The sequence below is a fragment of the Chiloscyllium plagiosum genome, unplaced genomic scaffold (assembly GCF_037043375.1).
Source record: "Chiloscyllium plagiosum isolate Xiang-an unplaced genomic scaffold, Cpla_swu_hap1 HiC_scaffold_3, whole genome shotgun sequence".
NCBI lineage: Eukaryota > Metazoa > Chordata > Chondrichthyes > Orectolobiformes > Hemiscylliidae > Chiloscyllium > Chiloscyllium plagiosum.
In genome coordinates, this window is record NW_028270141.1 from 133,286,843 (window position 1) to 133,312,987 (window position 26,145).

The 26,145-nt window shown below is 43.2% G+C and overlaps 1 protein-coding gene across 6 annotated transcripts in view; it reads right to left on the reverse strand.

The window, feature by feature from the left end:
• The window catches only part of LOC122548499 (uncharacterized), a 172,672-nt gene that overhangs the window by 16,544 nt on the left and 129,983 nt on the right, over positions 1-26,145 (reverse strand). For 2 of the 6 annotated variants that reach the window (XM_087983494.1, XM_087983483.1), the window contains exon 4: positions 6,024-6,077. The exons of 1 other annotated variant lie outside the window; for it this stretch is intronic. In XM_087983494.1, the coding sequence (XP_087839620.1) occupies positions 6,024-6,077 (54 nt within the window). Of the gene's footprint in view, positions 1-5,856; positions 6,078-26,145 lie in introns of all 6 variants that reach the window. 3 more of the 6 variants (XR_015754504.1, XR_015754503.1, XM_087983492.1) reach the window with 3 other exon arrangements.

Consider the following 26,145-nt stretch of genomic DNA (forward strand, 5'->3'; position numbering starts at 1 on the left):
AGAGGGACAAAGGCGAGATGTTGGTAAATGGGACTTGATTAATTTAGGATATTTGGTCAGCAAAGACAAGTTGGACCAAGAGTCTCTTTTCGTGCTGTGCAACTCTATAATACATAAAATGGCACCAACCTAGACAGTGAACAATGGTTTTATTTCTGAACTTTCATCCGTCAAAGCAAAGGGAGAATCAGTTCATTCTATCTGCCCAATCCTGAACATTCCCAAATGCTATCTCCCATTTATCATTTACACTCTGTTTGACAATCTTCTTTTCCCTCTTGAATGTTGCCACATTCCCTACTTAACTGGCAGTCCATTGCATACAGCTAACAACCTCTGTGCAAAGTTAAAAATGTTTTCTACCCTGACTCCCCCTCATTTGACACATCCATACTAAACTACAGAAGTGGAAAAAGAACATCGAACAGTACAGGCCCTTCGGCCCACAACATCTTCATCAACCAAGATGCTATTCTAAACTCATCCCATCTGCCAACACATGGGGTCTGTATCCCTATGTCCTCTGCCTGGTCATGTGTCTGCTTAAATGCATCTTGAAACTCTGTTATTCTATCTAGGCATCCACCATCCTCTGTGTAAAAAACTTAAATTGCACACATCCTTTAAACTTTCACCCTCTCGTCTTAAACCTATGCCCCCTTGTATTTGACATTTCAACTCTAAGAAAAAGGCTCCAACTATTCACCCTATCCAAGCCTCTCAATTTTAATACACTTCCATCAGGTCATCCCTTTGCCTCCAACGCCCTGCAATTCGGGTCTCCTTCCTATCGGAAAGATGTTGTGAAACTTGGAAGGATTCAGAAAAGATTTACAAGGATGTTGCCAGGGTTGGAGGATTTGAGCTATAGGGAGAGGCTGTACAGGCTGGGGATGTTTTCCCTGGAGTGTCAGAGGCTGAGGGGGTAACGTTATAGAGGTTGACAAAATTATGAGGGGCATGGATAGAATAAATAGGCAAAGGGAGCCCAGAACTAGAGGGCATAGGTTTAGGGTGAAAGGGGAAAGATATAAAAGAGAACTAAGGGGCAACTTTTTCACACAGAGGGTCGTAGGGGTATGGAATGAGATGCCACAGAAAGTGATTGAGGCTGGTACAATTGCAACATTTAAGAAGCATTTGGATGGGTATATGAATAGGAAGGGTTTGGAGGGATATGGGCCGGGTGCTGGCAGGTGGGACTAGATTGGGTTGGGATATCTGGTCGGTATGGACAGGTTGGACCGAAGGGTCTGATTACATGCTGTACATCTCTATGACTCTGACCCAAGTTTGTCCAACCTCTTAAAACTGACACAGTCCAATCCAGGTCACGTCCTAGCAAACCTCTTTCGCACCTTCTCCAATGGCCTCCACATCCGTCCTATAGTTCAGTGACGAGAACTGCACACAATACTCCAAATGTGGCCTAAGGTTTTAAACAGCGACAATGTGATTTGCCAACTTTTATACTTTTATAAACTATTTCAGATCCAAAGTGATAGCTTTGCAGTGAGCTGTGGGCATTCTTATCAACCCAACTGGTGAAGGCAAGCATGCCATACCATTTAATTCCCACCTTTTCCAATTGAGTTCCTACTCTCAGGGGGCTGTGGACTTGCATGATATTCAGATCCCTCTGGATATCAATGCTCTTTATGTTCCTGACTTTTATTGTAAAGGTTTTCTTGCATTTGATCTCTCTAAATGCAGCACCTAACAAGTTGTCTGGATTAAACCCCATCTAGAGCTGGCTAATAACTTCAAAAGAGATTTTGTGGACTACACTCTCCTCGGCCCTTGTTTCCATGTGTTATCCCTGTACCTTTTGCATGATCCAATCTCTGCCTAGGTCAGGAACTACTCCAGCTCTCTCTGGGAAACCTACAGTAAGTCAAGACCCACCACCTCAGCATACAATGTCATGCAGAAGCTCATTACTCTCCAGGCGAAGGAAGAATGACTCAATCTCCAGACTGTTCCTAGTCCAAGTGCATGTTCCTGAACCAGCCCAGACTGTCACACTGGAATAATCTGTTAAAAATCGGTGTAGGATCCAGTCTTTTCATTACTGTAGAAAACTCTATGAGCTCATCTCCAAGTTTGCACTGTCTACAATAACAGATCTGTTCTTTAATCTTATCTTACTAATTTAATTTCTTTAAGCATTGCTCTGCTCTGAATCTTTCCCAAGGTAATTACATCAACCAGCAATTATAGTCACTGTCCAGATTCCAATTTCCTGCGGGGAAGTAGAGTTACATCAGCATTGGGTGTTGGCAAAATCAGGCTCAGATATAAGACCCACTCCTGTCATGTAAACATGGTTAGAAAGCACCAGAGGACAACTGAGGAAACTCCAACAGAGTCCGTTTCCAATTCGGAATCTCCGAGGGCATCAGAAGAGTGGGAGAAGAGGGAAAAGAGATTTGTAATTTGCAAAATTAACTTGTGAAGGTTAACCTTGCCTCCATATCTGTGTGACATGGTGGCTCAGTGGTTAGTGCTGCTCCCTCACAGCAGCAGGGAATCAGGTTCAATTCCACCCTCTGGCCACTGTCTGTGCGGAGTTTGCACATTCTCCCCGTATCTGCAGGAGTTTCTTCCAGGTGCTCTGGTTTCCTCCCAGTAAGGATGTACAGGTTAGGCGGGTTGGCCATGCTAAATTTCCCATAGTGTCCAGGGATGTGTGGGTTGGTTGGATTTGCCATGGGCAATGCATGGACAGAGTTTAGGGCTTGGATCTGGGTGGGATACTCTTGAGAAAGTCGGTGTAGACTTGATGGGATGAATGGCCTGCTTCCACACAGTAGGGATTCTATGCAAGACTGAGAAAGATATCACGCAGGATCAGACCACCGGGATTTACTCACCTTCGCAGCTGAATATCAAATGAATGGACAAATCAACAACAACATGTTTCAGATCCAAAATGATAGCATTGCTATAAGCTGTGGGCATTCATATAAAAAAAACACTACATTCCTTCTCCAAAGGTAAAACAATGTTTAAAATAAATCAAAGGACAGGATTGCATTGTAACATATACTTCTGAGTAAATGCTAGCGAGGCCAATAAAACCTATGCCATGTTTACATCTTCTGATTCCTACTTACTTTTTCATTTCTTTTGCATTCTGATCTGCTACAATTAAGTTACAAGTCTGTCGCCTGATCACTTTTTAATCGCTCAAAACACAAACACTTAAATATTTGGGTACTGCTGGAAAAAGATAACTAGTCAAAGCATTTCATCTTGTACACATCTGGACAATTTGCAAGAATACTAATTCAGGGCAGAAATCCATCAGTTTTACTGATTGTGAGGAGAGTACAGATTAGTGTGCTATGAAACGCAATATCTAACCAAGGTGGAAACAACCTGTGTTCACTCAATTAGCCGTCCCTGACCTACTTCTTTATAGCCGATTAGCTTTAACAAGAGATGAATGCACAATTAAACTCAAGAAATACTTAAACCTTTCCACTCTCTTACTGATAGATACGCTTTGAGCAGATTGACGATTTACATATTCCCGCACAGATGTGCCTTGCCATTGAACTTGTATTACAAGCAGCCAGAAAACAAACTGAAAAGAAAGGAAAAACAAAACCATCTCCCTCTATAAGCAGGCGTGCAGGAGTTCCTTCAAATCCAAAATGGTCTCGTATGGATTCAGGATATTCACCTTTCTGGTCCAGCTAGAAAAACCTTGTTGAATGAAGAATTTGGAACTTATTGTTTTACTGCAACTAATTACAGCTGACATGAATACATGACTACAGAGGTTATTAGTAACAGAGTAGATAGTGTCCCTGCCTCTGAGCCAGGAGACCTGGGTCCAAGCCTTGCCTGCTGCAGGGGTGTGTCATAACATCTCTTAGCAAATTGATTAGAAAATACGAAAAGAAAACACCAGGAGTAATTAAAAGCGCCCCAGCGCCCAAGCTCCCTCTTTACTCCGCCACAGCTCCCCTCTGCCTAATGCACTCACTCAATCACTTATTAACCCTTTCAGACCTTTCTACAGCACAACCCTGATGCATTAACAGCATATGTGACTGTACCTCACTAAACAAGATGCATGGCAGGAAAGTTTTTGACTGAAAGCAAAAAAAACAATGCTGGAAATCACAGCAGGTCAGGCAGCATCCATGGAGAGAGAGAGCAAGCTAATGTTTCAAGTTTAGATGACTCTTCATCAGAGCTGAAGTGATGAACAAAAGTGAGGACTGCAGATGCTGGAAATCAGAGTCCTGCTGGAAATCAGAGTCCTGCTGGAAATCAGGACTTATGAAGGGCTTTTGCCCGAAACGTCGATTTTCCTGCTCCTCAGATACTGCCTGACCTGCTGCGGTTTTTCAACACCACTCTAATCTAGAGCTGAAGTGATGAAGAGTCAACTAGACTCAAAACATTAGCTAACTTTCTCTCCATGGATGCTGCTTGACCTCCTGTGACCTTCAGCATTTTTTGTTTTCCGTTCCGATTCCAGCACCTGCAGTAATTTATTCCTGCAGTAGAGCTTTTGCCTTGTACCCACATAATACTATTTTACTTCTGTACAAAATGGAGTCAGGAGTCAGTCCACACTGACAAGTGGAGGTCTATTTAAAATGCAGAAGACACCTATCAATGAGACTGCTCACACTAGTACCACTGGAACATGAAGAGACCATTTAGTTCCTTGATGCAGTTCCATCCCTCTTCAGAAGATCATGGTTCATCTGTGACTTAACTCCACATTTGCTAGGTATCACACAATACTTTCCGTTAACACAAACCTAACAATGTCAATTTTAAGATTAGCAGTTGATCTAACATCAAGTGCTCTTTGCAAAAGCAAGCTCCAAACTTCTACTAACTTTGTGACCTTGGAGTGCAGGTTCATAGCTCCTTGAAAGTGGAGTCGCAGGTAGATAGGATAGTGAAGGCGGCATTTGGTATGCTTTCCTTTGTTGGTCAGAGTATTGAGTACAGGAGTTGGGAGGTCATGTTACGGCTGTACAGGACATTGGTTAGACCACTGTTGGAATATTGCGCGCAATTCTGGTCTCCTTCCTATCGGAAAGATGTTGTGAAACTTGAAAGGGTTCAGAAAAGATTTACAAGAATGTTGCCAGGGTTGGGGGATTTGAGCTACAGGGAGAGACTGAACAGGCTGGGGCTGTTTTTCCAGGAGCGTCAGAGGCTGAGGGGTGACCTTATAGAGGTTTATAAAATCACAAGGGACATGGATAGAATAAATAGACAAAGTCTTTTCCCTGGGGTCGGGGAGTCCAGAACTAGAGGGCATAGGTTTAGGGTGAGAGGGGAAAGATATAGAAGAGACCTAAGGGGCAACGTTTTCACACAGAGGGTGGTACGTGTATGGAATGAACTGTCAGAGGAAGTGGTGGAGGCTGGTACAATTGCAATATTTAAGAGGCATTTGGATGGGTATATGAATAGGAAGGGTTTGGAGGGATATGGGCCAGGTGCTGGCAGGTGGGTCTAGATTGGGTTGGGATATCTGGTCGGCATGGACGGGTTGGACCGCAGAGTCTGTTTCCATGCTGTACATATGACTCTAAGTGTTCTTGACTAAAGGTCCAGCTACAACTTTTAGATCGTCGATGCTCGTCCCAGAATCACAATTCAGAAGATAGAATTTCTTTCTATCTGTTCCCCTTAATATCATGCAAACTTCAATCCAACTGTCAATTAAATTGCAGCAGTATAATCCAAGTTTGTCTGATTTGGATGGGTTATATTGATTAATGCTCAAGGATTAAAGTGACCCAGAGAGTCGCATTGAAAATCTTTAAATGGGGTTTTTTGTGCGCCATAATGACACCCATAATGAAGGGCTCTTACCAGAAACTATTGTTCCTGCTCCTCGGATGCTGCCTGACCTGCTGTGCTTTTCCAGCACCACTCTAATCTTTGTCCATAGTTAAAGTCATGCCTAGAGTGAGGTACAAAAGGTGTAGAATAGGGAAAGTAAGAGCTGGTACAGATGAAGCATGACTTGATATACTCACTCGAATTTTAATAATTCTTGTTTTAGCTTCACAGCTTTTCTTCAGTAACATCTTCTAAGAAAAATAAAATTAGATATTAAAAACTGAACTTTTAAAAAAGAAATCTACCTAGATTAGTTTCAGATACATAAACCATAAGCCAGCACAGAATGGCAAAGTGCCTAACAGTATAACACATCATACTGATGGACATCAGCAAGGCATTTGATAAGGTTCCCCATGGTAGGGTCATTCAGAAGGTCAGGAGGAATGGGATACAGGGGAACTCAGCTGTCTGGATACAGAATTGGCTGGCCAACAGAAGACAGTGAATGGTAGTAGAAGGAAAATATTCTGCCTGGAAGTCTGTGGTGAGTAGTGTTCCACAGGGCTCTGTCCTTGGGCCTCTACTGTTTGTAATTTTTATTAATGACTTGGATGAGGGGATTGAAGGATGGGTCAGCAAGTTTGCAGACGACACAAAGGTTGGAGGTGTCGTTGACAGTATAGAGGGCTGTTGTAGGCTGCAGAGGGACATTGACAGGATGCAGAGATGGGCTGAGAGGTGGCAGATGGAGTTCAACCTGGATAAATGCGAGGTGATGCATTTTGGAAGGTCGAATTTGAAAGCTGAGTACAGGATTAAGGATAGGATTCTTGGCAGTGTGGAGGAACAGAGGGATCTTGGTGTGTAGGTACATAGATCCCTTAAAATGGCCATCCAAGTGGACAAGGTTGTTAAGAAAGCATATGGGGTTTTGGCTTTCATTAACAGAGGGATTGAGTTTGAGAGTCATGAGATCTTGTTGCAGCTCTATAAAACTTTGGTTAGACCGCACTTTAAACGGTCCTGACTATACCCAAATCAGCCCAAGCTTGCAAAACCAATAAATAACCAACATTAGATATGTTGCCGCAAATGGACAACATTTGCTGGATAATCCCAAGTATGGAAAGAATTATGACAACCAAATGATAATTGTCAGACAGGCTCATATTGTAGCATACTTGCATATCCTGGAAGTTAAAATACATTGATAACAATATTCTTTGTAGTTAGAAAACGTATATGCACACACTGCACCGATTCAACTTGACAAAATAAGTAACAACCATTTGCTAGCTTATTTCATAGCACGATGCCCTGACCAATAAGGGACAACTTCTAATTTAAAATTTAAATAAAGACTGATGTGGACTGTCAATCACCATTCACTAGTGTATTCTCCATGATGATGCCTCTTACAATCAGAGTCAACTCGCCAATCAATCAGCACTGACTTCTCATATAGCATAAAATCCTGGTTTTCCTCTTAAATTGGTATTCTTGCCAACTGCCCCTGATAATTTTAGGTTTTGACGAAACATGTCTATGTTTCACCAAATGTTATGTTCTATTCTACCAAATGACTATTAATCACAAATTAACTGTCCAAATATGCCACACAATTTGGATTGTGTGAAGTGCTAGTGCTTTCAACAGGCCACAGAATACAGTTTTTCCATTTTCCTAATGCTCCTTTTCCCTCTTCCTGACTCCTCCTGTTGCATAAAAAAACATATCATCGTGTCACTCCTGAATAAAATGCTCTCTCTTTAATTCATTTATTCTGCAACAGAATAGATTGGGGGTTCAAAGAACCTATGCTGTTCTTGATTGGGATGATAGTTGGAGGGGTGAGGGGGTGGAAATATTTACAGTTTTATTGACCCTTAGAGAGAAAAAGAGGTTAATTTAAAATCTCAAGATTTCAACAGTCGTGTTTTCACTTTCCCTCATTTTTCTTTTTTTTTTGTAAATGACCACCTCAACATTTTATGGGGTTCTGTTACCAAATACATTGGTCAGATCCTTGGCCTGGAATTAGCCATGCCCCCAGTTACCACAGTTAAGTGAATATCATAAAAGTGATCTATCCAGAAGCAGTATATAGGTCACAAACGGGTTAAAAAGTGTTTTTTTTAACTCTCAAACATCTTTGAGCAAAACAGAAGTGTTGATGCAGATTCTGAAGAGAGAGCTGGGCAGGCTAAATGACCTATTTTTACACAATAGAGTTTTGAGTACCCTAGGCAGGACGCTTTCTGTGAAAGAGAAACACTAACAGAGTGATGTCTGGGCCGTTGTTGTATGTTTTCACCTTTACAGAAGAATATTTTCCATCAATTAAATGATATTATATGTCTGGAAGAGTGCGGGGGAAGAGAGAGAGAGAGAGGCCATCTCTTTCAGCTGTTTGTTCTGCACATCACTTAGGATCCTGGCACCACAATAGCTGGAAACAATACAGAAACTGTTACACACATTCTCCATTACATTTTCCAATAGCTCCTGATGTTGTTTCTCCATGACCTGCAATCGCACTGAAATCTAAATAAGAAGGAAGAAGGGCTCTTGCAAGGTTACATTTACAGAGCACAGCCTTCAATCCATCCTTAATAGTCTCCCATTCCCCACCTACCTGTTATTCCTCACACAACACCATCCATAGGCACCTTAGGCAGCTTAGCCAGGTACGCTAACAATTCAAAAAGCTACTGCTCAAATTCCTACCAGCATTATTTTGCTCTTGACAGAACACATACTTTATTCACGTGAGCCAAAATTTCTATTTATTCACTCAAGCAATGTGGGTGTCACTGGCCAGGCCAGCATTTATTTGCTATCCCTAATCACCCAGAGGTCATTGAGAATCAACCAAACCAGGTAAGGATGACAGATTTTCTTCCCTAAAGGGCATTAGAGAACCAGATGGGTTTTTCTGACAATCAGCAATGGTCATCGTTAGACCTTTAAATCCAGATTCTTGACTGAATTCAAATTCCACCATCCGCCGTTGCAGGATTTGAAGCCGGGTCCCCAGAACATTGACCGACTTTCTGGATTAATAGTCCAGCGTTAATCCCACAAGGCTTTCACTTCCCCAAAAGATTGATCTCCTGCCGTAAATTTCATGTCTGTGCCACATGATTACAGCTTCTGTCAGACACAGAGTTTCGCCAAACCAGACCATTCACTATCCTGGAGCTCCATTCAACATGCAGTTTTAAATGTCACCATCTCACTGGGAGACACATGCTTCGCGCCATTGCTATACTAACCTTGCTTCCGCCACCAAGGCACTTATACGCATCTACAACAAAAGCTAAATACTACAGATACTGGAGATCTGAAATTTAAATAAGAAACCCAGCAGTCTTGTGGCATCTGGGAAGAGACAAAAGCAGTTAATGTTTTGAGTCGAACATGACTCTTCTTCTGCCAAATCCTCTTCGTACATGCGCCACACAAACCCAATGAGCATTATCAACAATTAAAACTGAAATTGCTGGAAAAACTTAGCAGGTCTGACAGTATCTTTGGTGGGAAATCAGAGTTAAAATTTTGGATCCAGTGACCCTTCTTCAAAACTGGTGAGCATTATGGTCACGCTAATATCTTCCTCAAACCCCAGAACTCCATCATGTGCAATCATCCCCTGACTATGCTGCATTCTCCTGGGTGGTGCCAGGCTTCTTGAGTGTTGTTGGAGCTACACTCATCCAGGCAAGTGGGGAGTATTTCATCACACTGCTGATTTCTAAAATGTAGTCTGAAAATGGACAAAAACATGAATGTAAAATTGTGAAAATTGTGAACTTAGATTCCGTATTAACACCAGTTATAGAGATGTACTGCACGGAAACAGAGCCTTCAGTCCAACTTCTCCACGTCCACCAGATATCCCAACCTAATCTAGCCCCACCTACCAGCACCCGGCCCATATCCCTCCAAACCCTTCCTATTCATATACTCATCCAGACGCCTCTTAAATGTTGTAATTGTACCAGCCTCCACCACTTCCTCTGGCAGCTCATTCCATACACGTACCACCCTCTGTGTGAAAAGGTTGCCTCATAGGTCTCTTTTATATCTTTCCCCTCTCACCCTAAACCTATGCCCTCTAGTTCTGGACTCCCCGACCCCAGGGAAAAGACTTTGTCTATTTATCCTATCCAGGCCCTTCATGATTTCAGAACAGAGGAGCCAAGTAGATAGAAATATTTCTGTCAGGAAGAGGTATTAGAACACCATGATTAACTACAGACTGTGGAAAAAAAAACTTTTAAAAACAAAAAGGAAATTGAAAACTTTTGAAAGAGGATAGAAAGAAAAGTAAATGAAAGACAGGATGTATTTGTCTCTGCATTATACAAACGACCCTTATATTTCATCCAGCCTGTAGTCAATTTCTAAACTCAGCACAGCGCTAGAGTCGTGACTATCCACCCCTTCAATATGGCACAGGAGTAGAAGACTTAGATCTAAGACTGGCCTCAATGTTTTAGACTTGGGTTTTGGAGCAGCGTTAATCCCAGGAGTAGACCCTCCTTCTGTTTCTCGGACAGGGCTTGGCAGAGAGAGAGGGCAAAGCCGACAAAAAGTAAAAACGCCTGACTGTCTCTAAAAGGGTTTCAATCCCACTTCTTAATAACAATTGCCAGCAAGGGGCAGGGGGATAACGCACAAGGTTCCAGAAAAATAATAACATGTTTTACCCTTTGAAAGACAAATCATACACAATTACGGGTGAGAGAAAAATAAAGCATAATTAACTTCAAGTCTTGTCAACTCGACTTAAAGCCAATTCAGTCTGACAGGGTTGCAATGTCTGAAGGTTTTGAACTAGTTAATGACAGCGTGCTGGAAAATAGGGCAGAGGGGAACATCTGATGCAGCAGATGACAGGAGGACCTGGGTGGGGGTTGCTGTGATGGGATTGAGGGGTCAGGGTGAGGGAGGGAGGGGGTTGGGGGTTTGGTTTCTTGTCCGAGTTAAGTTCAGCCACTTTGAAACAGTAAGTGGTTGCTCGGGAAGGGGAGGCTCAAACTTTAGCAAAGACATCTGCTCTCCAGCTAATTGTTTTTTTATCGTCTCTCACTCTCTCTCTTTCTTTCAATCTCAAGCCTTGCCCCCTTTCTAATCAGCAGTGGTTGGAAGAGCCTCACAAATCAGCAGTAATCCTTCAGAGCTACAACTGAACATAATAGCTGCTCTGTGACTAGACACGCCGCACAGAAAGCAACCACACCGTGTAAAGATGCTGAGGCAACTGTGTTAATCTGTATAATCCACACGTTAAAACTCTTAATTCTGTCTCTCGGGCCTTCTATTTCAAAAAAACAATACATAGACAAAAGAGACAGCAAACACTTTTAAGACACAAATACTTTACAATTTCCCATGGTGGTGCCTAGTGTCTGATGGACTTGATGAAAAGAGACAACATGTTAGATCTCTTAACAAAGTTTACATTTGTTTCCTCTCATCATTCTGCTGCTGTCCCAAAAGACATTGAATCAGCAACTCCGCGAGGGGTCAAAGACAGTGAATAGGTTATACTCTGTCTCAGAAGTAGAGATTATTTGCCTCCAGTATGATGCCAGAAGTTTTATTCCTGCACCGATTCTCACTTCATTTCCAGCAGGCTGGAAGACTCTCGGGAACAATCCTCTTCATAACCCAGGAGATTTAACTAAACCCAGCATACAGTTCTGTTAACTCATCACAGCTCCCTATTCCCAGGATGGAGTCCCTTCTACCCCACCTTGCTCAGCGCCTGGTTACAGAACACCCTCACAAACCCTCTCAGGGTGCATTAACTCACTCAAGGGTTTGAGGGTGGGGAGGTATCACGTACATTTTGAACACCCAATTGGTACTGTTCTGCCCTCATGCTCAATGTGGTCTCCTTTCTTCCTGTTCACTGAAGACACAGATTCTCAGAAGGTTACAATTAAAGAGGCGCACAGCATGGCAATATGCTGCCCAGTTTTCACAACTAAACTAGGTCTATTTGCCTGCATTTGGTCCATATCCCTCTATACCTATCCCATTTATAAACCTGTCCAAATGTTTCTTAAATGACAAAACTGTACACACCTTCACCAGTACCTTTAGCAACCCATTCCAGACACTCACCACCCTCTATGTGAAAATATTACTCCTCTGCATTCTCTCCTCTGACCTTTAACCTATGCTCTCTAGTTTTAGACTCCCCCACCCTGGGGAAAAGCTGTTGGCTATCTCCCTTATCAATGCCGCTCATGATTTTAAACACCCCTATAAAGGTCACCCCTCAATCTCCTACACTCTAAGAAAAAAGTCCCAGCCTACCTAACCTCTCCTCATAACTCAAACCTTCCAGTCCAGGTAGCATGCTAGTAAATGTTTTCTGCACTCTTCCTAGTTTCATAATATCCTTTCCATAATAGGTGACCAGAACTGCATCTAGTGACCAATGTTGCTCCCCAGTTTTATGGAGTGCTTCTAGTCTAGCAGCAGAATTTGCTCATTTATCTCCAAGGCCATCCAGACGAGGGAGAGAAAAGGGTATCCGAGCTGGAAATAACCCATGGTCCCTCGCTTCCACTGGGAATGAAAATCAATGGGAATGCAGTTCATAATTGGGGTTCCTGTGCAGCCAGGAACAGCTGGGACAGTTAAGAGGGGAGCTGGGCAACAAACAATCCACCCTAAAGCTTGCAGTTATATAGTGCCTCTTTGATGGCTTCAGAGCATCCCAAAAAACATCTTTTACACTGAACAGCAAAAAAAAATAAAAACTGTTCTGAAGAAGGGCCACTTGACCCTAAACATTGACTCTGAAACCTCTCCACAGATGCTGCCAGACCTACTGTGTTTTTTTCCAGCAATTTCTGTTTTTATTCCTGAAGTCTTTCACAGATTAGATTAGATTACTTGATTAGATTAGATTACTTAGTGTGGAAACAGGCCCTTTGGCCCAACAAGTCCACACCAACCTTCCGAAGAGCAACCCACCCAGACCCATTTCCCTACCTTCACCTAACACTACAGGCAATTTAGCATGGCCAATTCACCTAACCTGCACATTTTTTGGACTGTGGGAGGAAACTGGAGTACCCGGAGGAAACCCACGCAGACATGGGGGGAATGTGCAAACTCCACACAGACAGTTGCCTAAGGCGGGAATTGAACCCAGGTCTCTGGCGCTGTGAGGCAGCAGTGCTAACCATTGTGCCACCATGCCACCCGCAAAGTACTTTTCAAAAAAAAAACTGGCTTCACTGAAGTAATATAGGAAATACATTTACATAGATTAGATTAGATTACTTACAGTGTGGAAACAGGCCCTTCGGCCCAACAAGTCCACACCGACCCGCCGAAGCGCAACCCACCCAGACCTATTCCTCTACACTTACCTACATTTCCCTACCTTCACCTAACACTATGGGCAATTTAGCATGCCTAATTCACCTAACCTGCACATTTTTGGATTGTGGGAGGAAACCGGAGCACCCGGAGGAAACCCGTTTGTCTTTGAGAAACAGCCAGGAGAGCTTTTAGAACCACCTTGGGACCTTGGTTTAACTCTCTTCGAAAGATGCATGTTTAGAAGTGAGTAGGGTAAGGCACTGGAATTGGAAAGGGCACATAAGCACACAGTTTAGAACTATTTGAGGAGGTTACCACAGAGGCAATCAACATGTGTTTACAATGTTGAGCACAAAAACAAAGCTCAGTCTTCAATAGATTAAAGTCATTGATCCGAAGGGGTTCAGTACGTCGCAGATGACCCATTATTATGGAGGGAGGTTGGCTCCTTTGCATGTTTGTCAATCTCTTTAACAGGCATTTGTTGCCATGGGATTAGATGCTCAATCCCTGTAAACAGGGATTTGCTGTTGTCAAATACATGTTCAATCCCTATAAACAGGGATTCTGTTCTGGAATTAGGATCTCAATCCCTGTAAACAGGAATTAGCAGCTTAGTGGGTTAGTGCCTTGAAATCCACTTTTACACCCCGGGAGACATTAGAGCTTCTTTGTCAGCACTTCTCAGACAATGTATTAAAGATCCGAGCAGACATCTGACCTGAGATGTCACCTATTTTTATACAATCTTAAGTTATTTCGACAATGCGACTTAAAAGAAGTTCTGGGATTTACATCTTAATGAACCGAAAGCTGCAACCCATTCTAAAAGATAAAAGACTTAACAGCAATCTAGGTTTGTTCAATATATCATTTCAGTTTCATGACACTGTAATCTTTGGCTATAAATTCTATGTCTTATGCTCCTGTTCCACAGCTACCTGATGAAGCAGCAGCACACCAATGGCTAGTACCTCCAAATAAACCTGTTGGACTATTACCTGGTGTTGTGTGATTTTAAACTTTGTGCACATAGATAGTGGCTGTTTACAAAGGTGGCTTGCCAGCACCTACTCAGGGGCACCTAGACGTGACAAGTCTTGCTAGCCATGCCCAGATCCCAAAAATATTTTCAAACCCTGTTGTTAACATGGAGGGGGAATATGCACTGTGTAGAAAATAGCACACAGTGCACAGTTAAACTTCACAATCCAAGCATCGCACCCTCAACCAAAGAGGGACAGACAAATCCCCTCCCCCAGCTGCAGGTTGACCAACATCACCCAAACAAACCAGGACCCAGACACTGGAGGACTGAGCCCTGAATCTACAGCCTGGATGGTGATGATGATGAAAACAGCATCTGTTTGAAACGATCATTAAGTATCCACAGGACTCTCTGGCCTCGATCGTTCCACAACAATAGAGCTGTTGTTTTGGGGCCACAGCAACAGGCTTGTGGTATTTTTTTTTAAAAAAGGGCCAGTGACAGTGAACAATGGATTCTTGAGACAGGGACACGTTTGCAACATTACATTAACCCAACCCAGCACTTGCCTTACTATCCTGAGGGGATCTAATTTTGTGGAAGCTGCCAACGCATTCACACACTTTGCACTGACATGATTACAAGGAACCCATGATAAAGAAGACAATTTACGTAGCACTGTTCACAACTTCCAAATACAGCCATAGTAGTAAAGTATTGTCACTGCTGTAATGTAGGAGAAGGTGGCAGCCAATTTGTACAAAGTGAGCCTTCGTAAACAAAGATGCAATAATGACCAAATCAAAAAAAAACATAATATTGGTTGGGGGACAACAAGAACTTCCTTGATCTTTTCAAGTGCCATTTTACTTCCAGCTAAAAAGAGACCTCATTTAATGTCACATCTGATCAAAGGTCCCTACTGACAGAGGAGCAGAACAGGTCTTTAATAGTCTGACTCAGAGATAACATGGAAATGATAGAAAATAGATGATGTGAAAGAAGGCTATTTGGCCTACCATGTCAAAGTCAATCGTCAACAAGGTACACAAATTAACCATCCCCATACCCCTCCCCCAATCTTCACTGAGTTTGTAGTCAGCATGAGTAAGCCATGAATTTAGAAGGAATAAATAAAGTTTTCATCCACTGATTTCATTCCAAGTTCAAAATGTTTGCCGCCACCCTCTTCGTGTATTTGTGCAGGTTGCTCTGGATCACTCAGTGTATTCCTGCCTCAAGAACAGAATATGCGGGGGGATATACATTTTCTTTTAAAAATCATGTGGAGAGAAACACAGTCAACATTTCAGGTCAATCCTGAAATGTTGTTCCTCCCTTCAGTGAAATCTGACGTAGGCCAGCAAGCCCAAATAAGAATCAGTGAACACCTTCAACAATTTCCATATTCAGAGATATAGGAACAGGAAGAGACCCAACCAGCCTGTCCTTCCATTCAACGAAATTGTCGCTGACTTGCATGTTAATCATTAAGCACTTCAGATAACTTTAAATTGGAGATTGGTAGTGTTATGTCAACATGGGGTTTTGGTTAAGAAAAAGAAGCAAGCATATGTAAGGTATAGACAGGATAGATCGAGTGAATCCTTAGAAGAGTATAAAGGCAGTGGGAGTACACTTAAGAGGGAAATCAGGAGGGCAAACAGGGGACATGAGATAGCTTTGGCAAATAGAGTTAAAGGAGAATTCAAAGAGTTTTTACAAATATATTAAGGACAAAAGGGTAATGAGGGAGAGAATAGGGCCCCTCAAAGATCAGCAAGGTGACCTTTGTGTGGAGCCGAAGGAGATGGGGGAGATACTAAACAAGTATTTTGCAACAGTATTTACTGTGGAAAAAGACATGGAAGATATAGAATGTAGGGAAATAGATGGTGACATCTTGCAATATGTCCATATCACAGAGGAGGAAGTGCTCCTCATAACGCATAAAAGTGGATAAATCCCCAAGACCTGATCAGGTGTAGCCCAGAACTCTGTGGGAAACTAGGCAAGTGATTGCTGGGCCTCTTACTGAGATATTTGTATCACAGATATTGAGTCACAGGTGAGGTGCCGGAAAACTGGAGGTTGGCTAACATGGTGCCACTGTTTAAGAAAGGTGGTAAGGACAAGCAAGTTGTTGGAGGGATTCCTGAGGTACAGGATGTACATGTATTTGGAAAGGCAAGGAATGATTACAGATAGTCAGCATGGCTTTATGCGTGGGCAATCATGTCTCACAAATGTGATTGAGTTTTCTGAAGAAGTAACAAAGAGAATTGATGAGGACAGAACAGGGGACATGATCTATATGGACTTCAGTAAGGCATTCGACAAGGTTGCCCATGGAAGACTGGTTAGCAAGGTTATATCTCATAGAATACAGGGAGAACTAGCCATTTGGATACAAAACTGGCTCAAAGGTAGAAGACAGAGAGTGGTGGTGGAGAGTTGTTTTTCAGACTGGAGGCCTGTGATCAGTGGAGTGCCACAAGGACCGGTGCCGGGTCCACTACTTTTCATCATTTATAAAAATGATTTGGATGTGAGCATAAGAGAGGTAGCGTTAGTAAGTTTGTAGATGACACCAAAATTGGAGGTGTAGTGGACAACGAAGAAGATGATCTCAGATTACAACAGGATCTTGATCAGATGAACCAATGGGCTGAGAAGTGGCAGATGGAGTTTAGTTTAGATAAATACGAGGTGCTAAATTTTGGGAAAACAAATCTTAGCAGGACTTATACACTAAATGGTAAGGTCCTAGGGAGTGAGGCTGAACAAAGAGAACTTGGAGTACAGGTTCATAGCTCCTTGAAAGTGGAGTCGCAGGTAGATAGGATAGTGAAGAAGGCGTTTGGTATGCTTTCCTTTATTGGTCAAGATATTGAGTACAGGAGTTGGGAGGTCATGTTGCAGCTGTACAGGACATTGGTTAGGCCACTGTTGGAATATTGCGTGCAATTCTGTTTCCTTCCTATCGGAAAGATGTTGTGAAACTTGAAAGAGTTTAGAAAAGATTTACAAGAATGTTGCCAGGGTTGGAGTATTTGAGCTACAGGGAGAGGTTGACTAGGCTAGGGCTGTTTTCCCTGGAGCGTCGAAGGCTGAGGGATGACTTTATCGAGGTTTACAAACTCATGAGGGGCATGGATAGGATAAATAGACAAAGTCTTTTCCCTCGGGTGGGGGAGTCCAGAACTAGACGGCATAGGTTTCGGGTAAGAGGAGAAAGATAGAAAAGACACCTAAGGGGCAACGTTTTCATGTAGAGAATGGTATGTGTATGGAATGAGCTGCCAGAGGAAGTGGTGGAGGCTAGTACAATTGCAACATTTATAAGGCATCTGGATGGGTATATGAATAGGAAGGGTTTGGAGGGATATGGGCCAGGTGCTGGCAGGTGGGGTTAGATTGGGTTGGGATATCTGGTCAGCATGGATGATTTGGAACAAAGGGTCTGTTTCTATGCTGTATATCTCTATGACGCTATAAGCGTTTGAGTAACAATTCACATTTACGGGAGACAGTTCCATATATCTACATATTTGCATGGAGAAATGGGTTTTCAGGCTTCACTCCTGAAAAAGAAACAGGAATTGCTGGAAAAACACAGCAGACCTGGCAGCACCTGTGGACAGGAAGCAGAGATAACATTTCACAGCCAGTGGGCCCTCTTTAGAACTCTAGTTCTGTATTTTTCCAGCAAGTTCTGCTTTTGTTTCCAATTTCCAGCATTCACAGTCCTTTTGTTCAGTGCATCATTCCTGAAAGCATTGGCTCTAAGTTTTAGGCCATGCCCTCAACATCACATGGGCAGCACGGTGGCTCAGTGGTTAGCACCCCTGCCTCACAGTGCTAGGGTCCCAGGTTCGATTCCAACCTCGGGCGACTGTCTGTGTGGAGTTTGCACATTCTCCCATTGTCTGCATGGGTTTCCTCCGGGTACTCCGGTTTCCTCCCACATTCCAAAGATGTGCAGGTCAGGTGAATTGGCCATGCTAAATGTCAATAGTTGTTAGAAGCATTAGTCAGAGGGGGGGTGGGTTACTCTTCGGAGGGTCGGTGTGGACTTGTTGGGCCGAAGGGCCTGTTTCCACACTGTAGGGAATCTAATCTAATCTTCACACCCCCCATCCAGGAAAATATTGGGCTGAACTTTTCCCACAATTTTCATGACCTAAAAGGGTCAGCATCCCTAGGAGCTATAATCAATCATTCTGGAAGAAGGTTGCCTCATCCTTGTACACCTTGGATTCAAGGTGAAAAAATATTATTGAGCAGAAGATTGTTCATTCCTTCAAGTGGAGGGAGACTGTTCTGGGTGGATCTCTTGGCTGAGAGTATGGCTTTACATGATGCTGGTCACTCTTTGACCACCCCCACATCTTGTGCAGGGAAATAAGCCTCCACAAATGGTGATGGACATCACCTCAGATGCTCCCACAAGATTAGTTGTGAATAGATCCAAGATCACCTCATTTAGCTGCCCGCCTGCTTCTGGGCAAGTGATCCAGGTCCCCACCCACCCATTGACGGAAACACACCCAGAGTCACATCTAGACCTGCCATCACAGATTGAGGAAAAAGAAAAATCAGCCCACTTTCCCTTCATGCACCCTACCTCCTGCTCCCTAATACCTTGAAAACTTTGATCAAATCACTCCTTCACCCTTTGAATTGTGAGGAATACAACCCAGGGTTCTTTTTAAATCTCTCCTGGTAAATTTAACCTTTACAATCACTCCCTCCAAGGCCAAAATATTCTTACAAAAGGTTATGGTATATGGAAACACTCGCAGGACATGGTCTGATAAGGACTAAAACATGAACAGAAATGGGCAGGGAAGAACTGACCAAAATGTATTTTCTTTAAAAACAACTTAATTTGATTCTAGCCTGCCTCGCTGACAACTGCCCAAGAAAACTGAAGCGAAACACTTGTCGAGGGATTTGATCTGAATGTGCAACTGATTTGCTACAGTCACTTTAAAGCTCCAAGTGGCCTTAGCGATGTTCTTGGGTAACTGGAGCTGCCATGGTGCTAATCCTTCTCACTCAATGGCAACCTCATTCACAAGACGACAGATCCAACAGCTCATCGGAAATCTCAATGCCTGGTTCTCACAGCTGGGTGGCTTAGACTTTAAGCAGCATTCCCAGCACGTGGACAGACATGGACAGAACAATAAATGAAAACTTTTGAATTGCACAAACTCATCTGTTGCTCTAAATAGTACCGGATTAGAACCCAACGATCGTTCATCTCATTGCCAATTTCCTCTGCTTTCCTGATGGCATTGGCTCCTTGTTAGGGCTTAATTCCACAGATGTCAAGCACTCTTTGCTTATTGCAGGCCAACAATAATCAGCCCTGGAATATCTCTACAGGGGTTTCTCGGGGAAATTTCCTAGGCCAAACATCTTAGCTGCTTCATCAGTGACCTTCAATCAAACATAAAGCCACAGCAGAGATGTTGGCTAATGATTAGTGTTCTTTATCATTCATGGCTCCACTGATACTGAAGCAGTCCAAGTCTGCATACAGCAAATCCTAGGGAACATGCTCACTTACACTGATAAGACGCTGTACCATTATTTGTCCCAAAGATGTCAGGCAATGACTGTCCCCAAAACAGCAGAATCTAACTGACCCGCCTTGATATTCAATGGCGTTACCATTGCTGAAGCTCCCACTTCCAACTTCCTGAGGATTACCATTGGTCAGAAACTGAACTGGACTTGCCATTAAAAGTAACTGTGGCTATGAGAGCAGATAAGAGACTGAGAATTCTCCTCTCTCCACAATGCCTGTCACAAATCTACAATGGCATAAGTCAGGGATGTGATAGAATACTCTCCATATACCTGAGTGAACGTAGCTTCAACAACGCTCAAAAAACTCAACATCATCCAGGACAAGTCAGCTTTTTTTTTAAAATTCAGTCATAGGGCATGGGCATTACTGGCTAGCCAGCATTTTATTGGCTGTCTTTATTTGCCCTTGGGAAGGTGATAATGATTTACTGTGTTGATCTACTACTGTCTATGTGCTGTCATCATCTGATCAGCAGCCCATCCATAAATGTAAACATTAATTTCCTCCACCATTGCATGCAGTGGCAGCAGTGTGCTCTACCTATGGGCTGCATTGCAGCAACTCTTCAATGCTCCTTCAGTAAATCTCCCAGGCCCAAAACCCAGGACTTCTGCCACCTCGAACAGTAAGGTAGCAAATACATGGGAACCACCTGTAAGTTGCCTTACAATTCATACACTATCATGATTTTGAAATTCATCATTGATCCTTCATCACTTTGTCAAAATCCTACAAATCTTTCTCTACACCTTCTCTGTAGCTGCAACTGCATATTCTGCATTCTGTTTTATTACCTCGATTTTTTAATGTAAGGTACGATTTGTCTGGTTAGCATGGAAAACAATACTTTTCACCGTATCTCAGTACATGGGACAATAATAAATTAAATTAAATCAAATCTCTAGCCAACAGCGTTATAACTCGATATCTCCACATGCAAAGTAGTGATTCAAGGACTGTCAGCAGTTTCTCAAGGGTGACTAGGGTTAGACAGTGAATGTTAGCTTCGCTATCAACACCACGACTTGCAAAAGTAAAGTGTTGTGTACTAGTGGGAGAACCTTACTATCTGGCACATTGTCCCTAACCTAGAGAGGCCTGACAAAGGCCAATGTTGCACAAATGACGACTTTGAGGGAAAAAGCAGAGAAACATAGCTTTATAAGTTTTATGAGTAATGTAATATATATGACAATGTTCTTAAAGCAGCCATTCCCCTTCATTGTTCTCTCTCTCTATCTCTCCATCTCATCTCAATGCACACACTGGCCTGCCTTGAACACTTCTTCCATTCACACCAACCTCCCTCCTGCTGCATCTTCTCTAGCACCAGCCACCCACCCTATCCCTCAGCACTGACTGACTGATTTGCTCAGGATGCTCTTTCCAGCGTCATCTTCAAGCACCTTAGGGGAGACTGGCTGTAAAATTTCAGCTGCCAATAGGAGGAGGGCAAGAGAGCAGACATCAAAGAAAGTGAAAGCAGAATCCCTTCTCGGCAAGGAGAAGGCACGGTGGCACAGTGGTTAGCACTGCTGCCTCGCAGCGCCAGAGACTCGGGTTCAATTCCCGCCTCAGGCGACTGACTGTGTGGAGTTTGCACGTTCTCCCCGTGTCTGTGTGGGTTTCCTCCGGGTGCTCCGGTTTCCTCCCACAGTCCAAAGATGTGCAGGGTCAGGTGAATTGGCCATACTAAATTGCCCGTAGTGTTAGGTAATGGGTAAATGTAGGGGTATGGGTGGGTTTCACTTCGGCGGGTCGGTGTGGACTTGTTGGGCCGAAGGGCCTGTTTCCACACTGTAATCTAATCTAATCAAAAAAAAAGGCGTAATTCCTGGTGAAAATGCAGAAAGTCTTGACTTCTGTGATATATAAGTTCTCCTGTACAAGTCAAGGTTTGAAAAATGTACTTGGATCCTGCAAATGATTTTCCCAAGGGGAGAGCCCTTAAATTAGAACTCTTATGCACAAAAAGACATTTCCATTGAAAACAAGAGCAGGAAACACCAGGAAAGGGAAGAGTCAGATTAACTCATTTGCCAAACCAGATAGATTAAGAATGAAAGCTTTTGTTCCCCTGATAGTTTAGTAGTCTACCTTTATCATCTGTCCACATTGGTATAACTGTGTGGCTCTCAGCACCCTCTGAGCTAACTCAGCCAAGTTTCCAAATATCAGGCCATGCAGTAGAAATTGCATAAAAGTCACAATACGGGCCGATGTTCCCAAGAGAACTACATGTCTCCTGACTGATCTCTGGTACCTGGAATGGGAGCATCCCATGATCCCTGCTGGCAACGTGCACAGAGTTGGAAAACAACATGACTACTTTGACAGAACTGCAGATGCTGGAAATCTGAAACAAAAACAGAAATTGCTGGAAAAACTCAGCAGGTCTGGCACAAAACATTAATTCTGTTTTCTCTCCACCTCCTGAGTGTAAGGTGGGACTTGCAGAATTCCTTTCTATTTTGTCGTACCCCACTGGGGCAACAGTGCCACTCATACTGACCAGAAAAAAGATTCCCAAAAGTCATCCAACCTGCCTTGCACATGAACTTTCCATGCGACAGAGTTCCAGAAACGTTTTCTCCATCACCTCCCAATACCACTAAAGACAAAGGGCTTATTTTCTCATTATCTCTTTACAGATTATGGGAGATTGCTGTGTGCATATTTGACTGTCGCCTTTTCTACATTACAACAGTAACTATACTTTGAGATAGCTCATTCATTGAAGATACAAGCTTAGTAATGTCAACCGAGAGAGCAAAAGGAGTCAACATTGGAGCAATATAAAAGGACTTGAGGGTTGAGGGGTATTAGGAAGGTGGGGAAGCTATAGAAGGTTTCAGAAACTGTGTCTAAGCTCTAGAATTCACTGGCTGAATGTGTGGTGGAGGTAGATTGAATCATGGCTTTCAGCGTGGGACTAGCTCTTAGATGGAGCCATAGATTCATACAGTGCATAAAAGGCCCTTCAGCCCATTGAGTCTGCACCCACATAACTACCACTAAAGACATGCTAATCCCAATTTCCTTCACTTTTCCCATACTTTATGATATTTGAAATGCTCACCCAAATATGTTTTAATGGTTGTAAGGTTTCCAGCCTCCACTACCTTCCCAGGAAGTGCATTCCAGCTTCCTACTACTGTCTCATGAAAAGGTTCTTCCCAAATTCCCGCTGAATCTCCTGTCCCTTACCCTAAAACTATGCTCTCTCGTGACGGACACCTCAACCAAGGGGAATAGCTGCTCTCTATTCAACCTGTCCAACTTCCTCATAACCTTGTATGCTTCAGTTATGTTCTCCCTCAGTCTGCTCTGCTCTGCTCTGATGAAAACAATTCAAGCCTATCTTGTCTCTCATCACTCAATTTCTCCATCCCAGGCAACATTCTGGTGAACCTCCTCTATAGCCCTTCATATGTGCTGTCACATCCATCCTGTAGCAAGGCAACCAGAACTACACACAGCCCTCCAGCTGTGGCCTGATCAATGCTCTGTACAATCCCAACATTACCTCCTTGCTCTTATACTGTACGCTACGACTGACGAAAGCAAGAGGCCTATATGCCGCCTTAATTATCCTATTCACATACTCTGCCATCTTCAGAGATCTGTAAATAATTACCCCAAGATCCCTCAGTTCCTCTAAGCTACCCAGTGTCCTGCTATTTATTAAATACTCCCTCATCTTGTTTCTTCATCCAAAGTGTATCACCTCGCACTTATCAGGGTTAAATATCATCTGTTACTAGTATGCCCATCTGACCAAACCATCAATATCTTCTTGCCACTAAACAGCACAGTGACTCAGTGGTTACCACTGCAGCCTCACTGCACCATGGACCCAAGTTTGAATCCAGCCTCGGACAACAGTCTGCGTGGAGTTTGTACATTCTCCCCGTATCTGCGTGGGTTTCCTCCAGGTGCTCCAGTTTCCTCCCACAATCCAAAGATGTGCAGATTAGGTGAACTGGCCGTGCTAAATTGACCATAAAGTTCAGGGATGTGTAAGTTAGGTGCATTATTGGGGTAAATGTTGGAGAAGGAGTCTGGATGGGTTACTCTTCGGAGGGTCAGTGTGGACTTGTTGGGCCAAAGGAGAGAGCGTGTTGCTGAAAAAGCACAGCAGGTCAGGCAGCATCCGAGGAGCATCTGCAGACCTCACTTTCTCCTAGTTGGGCCAAAAGGCCTGTTTCCACACTGTAGGGATTCCATAGATTCTAAATGCCACGCCCAGCTGTCCCTACTAGCCATGCACACAGATGACAGGGACCACAAATTCGACTGGGACAACACAATGATCATAGGACAAACTAAACAGAGGACAGCCAGAGAATTTCTAGAGGTATGGCACTCATCCATGGACTCCATCAGTAAACACATTGACCTGTACCCAGTATACCGCCCACTGCAACGAACACTTGGAACTGGCAATTGGGAGCAGCAGGAACAAAACCAAATAAATTCTAGAAGACACTGTACAGCAGCGCTTCATAGGAGGCTCCACAGCACTGAGGATGTCACCAAGAATGGGGATTAAATATCTACAAATCAACTTCCCAGCTCAGTGAACATACCCACAACTATAGCATCGGTATCCAATCTACAAATCTTTACATAAACTGAAAGTGAGTAATGCACAAGAGTTAGCCAGAGTTCTCTCAAAATTACCGGGTCACAGAGATGGTGATGGACGTGGGGGTGAGAATTTTAATATTGTGGTATTCTGAAATAGACCTGAATGCACAGAAGGACAAATTACTGTATTTAACAAAGACAGCAGGGACATTAGCGCTCTTATAAGGAGCAGCTGGGAAATCTGATCGACAGTCTGACGTGGGCTAGACTGTTGTTGAAAATGGCCATGTTTGTAGTTCCTCTGGCAGAAACAGGGCTCAGTCCCGTTGGTATCTCCTTTAAGACTTGCTACTTAGTTACCCTTATTTTAATAAAATTTCCTCCCTTTCTTTACCAAATTTCACCCACTGCTGTTTTGACTGCAGCCAAAGTATCCCAAAAGCACAAACAGAAACAGATGCATAGAGAAACAAACACAGGCAAGCACATACAAAAACAAAAAAAGGACTGAAGAAACAACATATCAAAATGATTCATCTGAAACTCAAATGAATTCTAAACACTCAGTCACCCATTGAAAATAAATTACATACTTTTCCTGTCGTTGTTTGAGCATTCCTTGCTGCAACAGATCCCTGAAATGATTTATGGTCAAAACTTGCTCTTACAGACTCTTAGAAGGCAAAAGCAAAGGCAAGGAGAGGTGGAAAGTCAGGGTTGGGGGTCGGAGGGGAGAGATAAGGATTGAAGATTTGGGAGGGTGGGATAATCCATTCTCCCCAAACAGACAAGCCTTGAACATGGAATTGTTCAAGGGGGATTAAAAGAAACAGATGATATCTTGGTACACCCATCGTCCTAGAAAACAAAATTATATTCATTCAGTGACTTTAATGCAATGAAACATCAGAAGGTCCTCTCAGGAGCATTATGAAACAAATCCTGAGGTATTTGAGAAGATATTAGATTAGATGTCCAAAAGCTGAATCAAAGAGCTGCTTGTAAGAAGGAAAGCAAGTAGGGAGGTGCAGGGAGAGAATCTGTGGCAAAAGGCAACTGAAGGCATGGCCACCAATATAGGAGCAATGATTATGGGAAGGCTCATAACAGGCAGTTAGAGGAAGGCAGATATCTCAGAAGGTAAAAACAATGACGGCAGATGCTGGAAACCAGATTCTGGATTAGAGTGGTGCTGGAAAAGCACAGCAGTTCAGGCAACATCCGAGGAGCAGGGAAGGGTGAGGAGCTGGAACAGTTTACAGAAATAGGGAGGGGTAAAAGCCAAGAAGGGACTGGAAACAAGGGTGAGAATGTTAAGATCAAGATGTCTTTTGTTCAAACATCAATATAGGACAGCAAGCATAGGGTTAACAGTGGAACTTGCTTCAAATTAAGACATGGGCAGAGTTTTGATTAACCTTAAGCCTGCAGAAGGTAAAATGTTGGAGACCAGCCAGCAATGGCTTGGAGAAATTGAGTCGGAGGCTTGAATAAAGGTTTCAGCAGCACACGAGCAGAGACGGATATAAAGTTAGTTCATTCTAGAGGCGGGGGGGGGGGGGGGGGGGGGGGGGGGGGGTGGGGAGGAGGGAAGGCAGTCTTAGAGGTGGCATGACCAGGTGGTCTGAAAAACTTCTCAGGATTAAATATGACACCAGAACAAAAGTAAAACACCGCAGATTCTGGGAACCTGACATGTAGAATGCTGCAGAAACCCAGCAGGTCAGGCAGCATCTGCAGAGGCAGAAACAGAATTAACATTTCAAATCTGGTATGACTCTTCTTT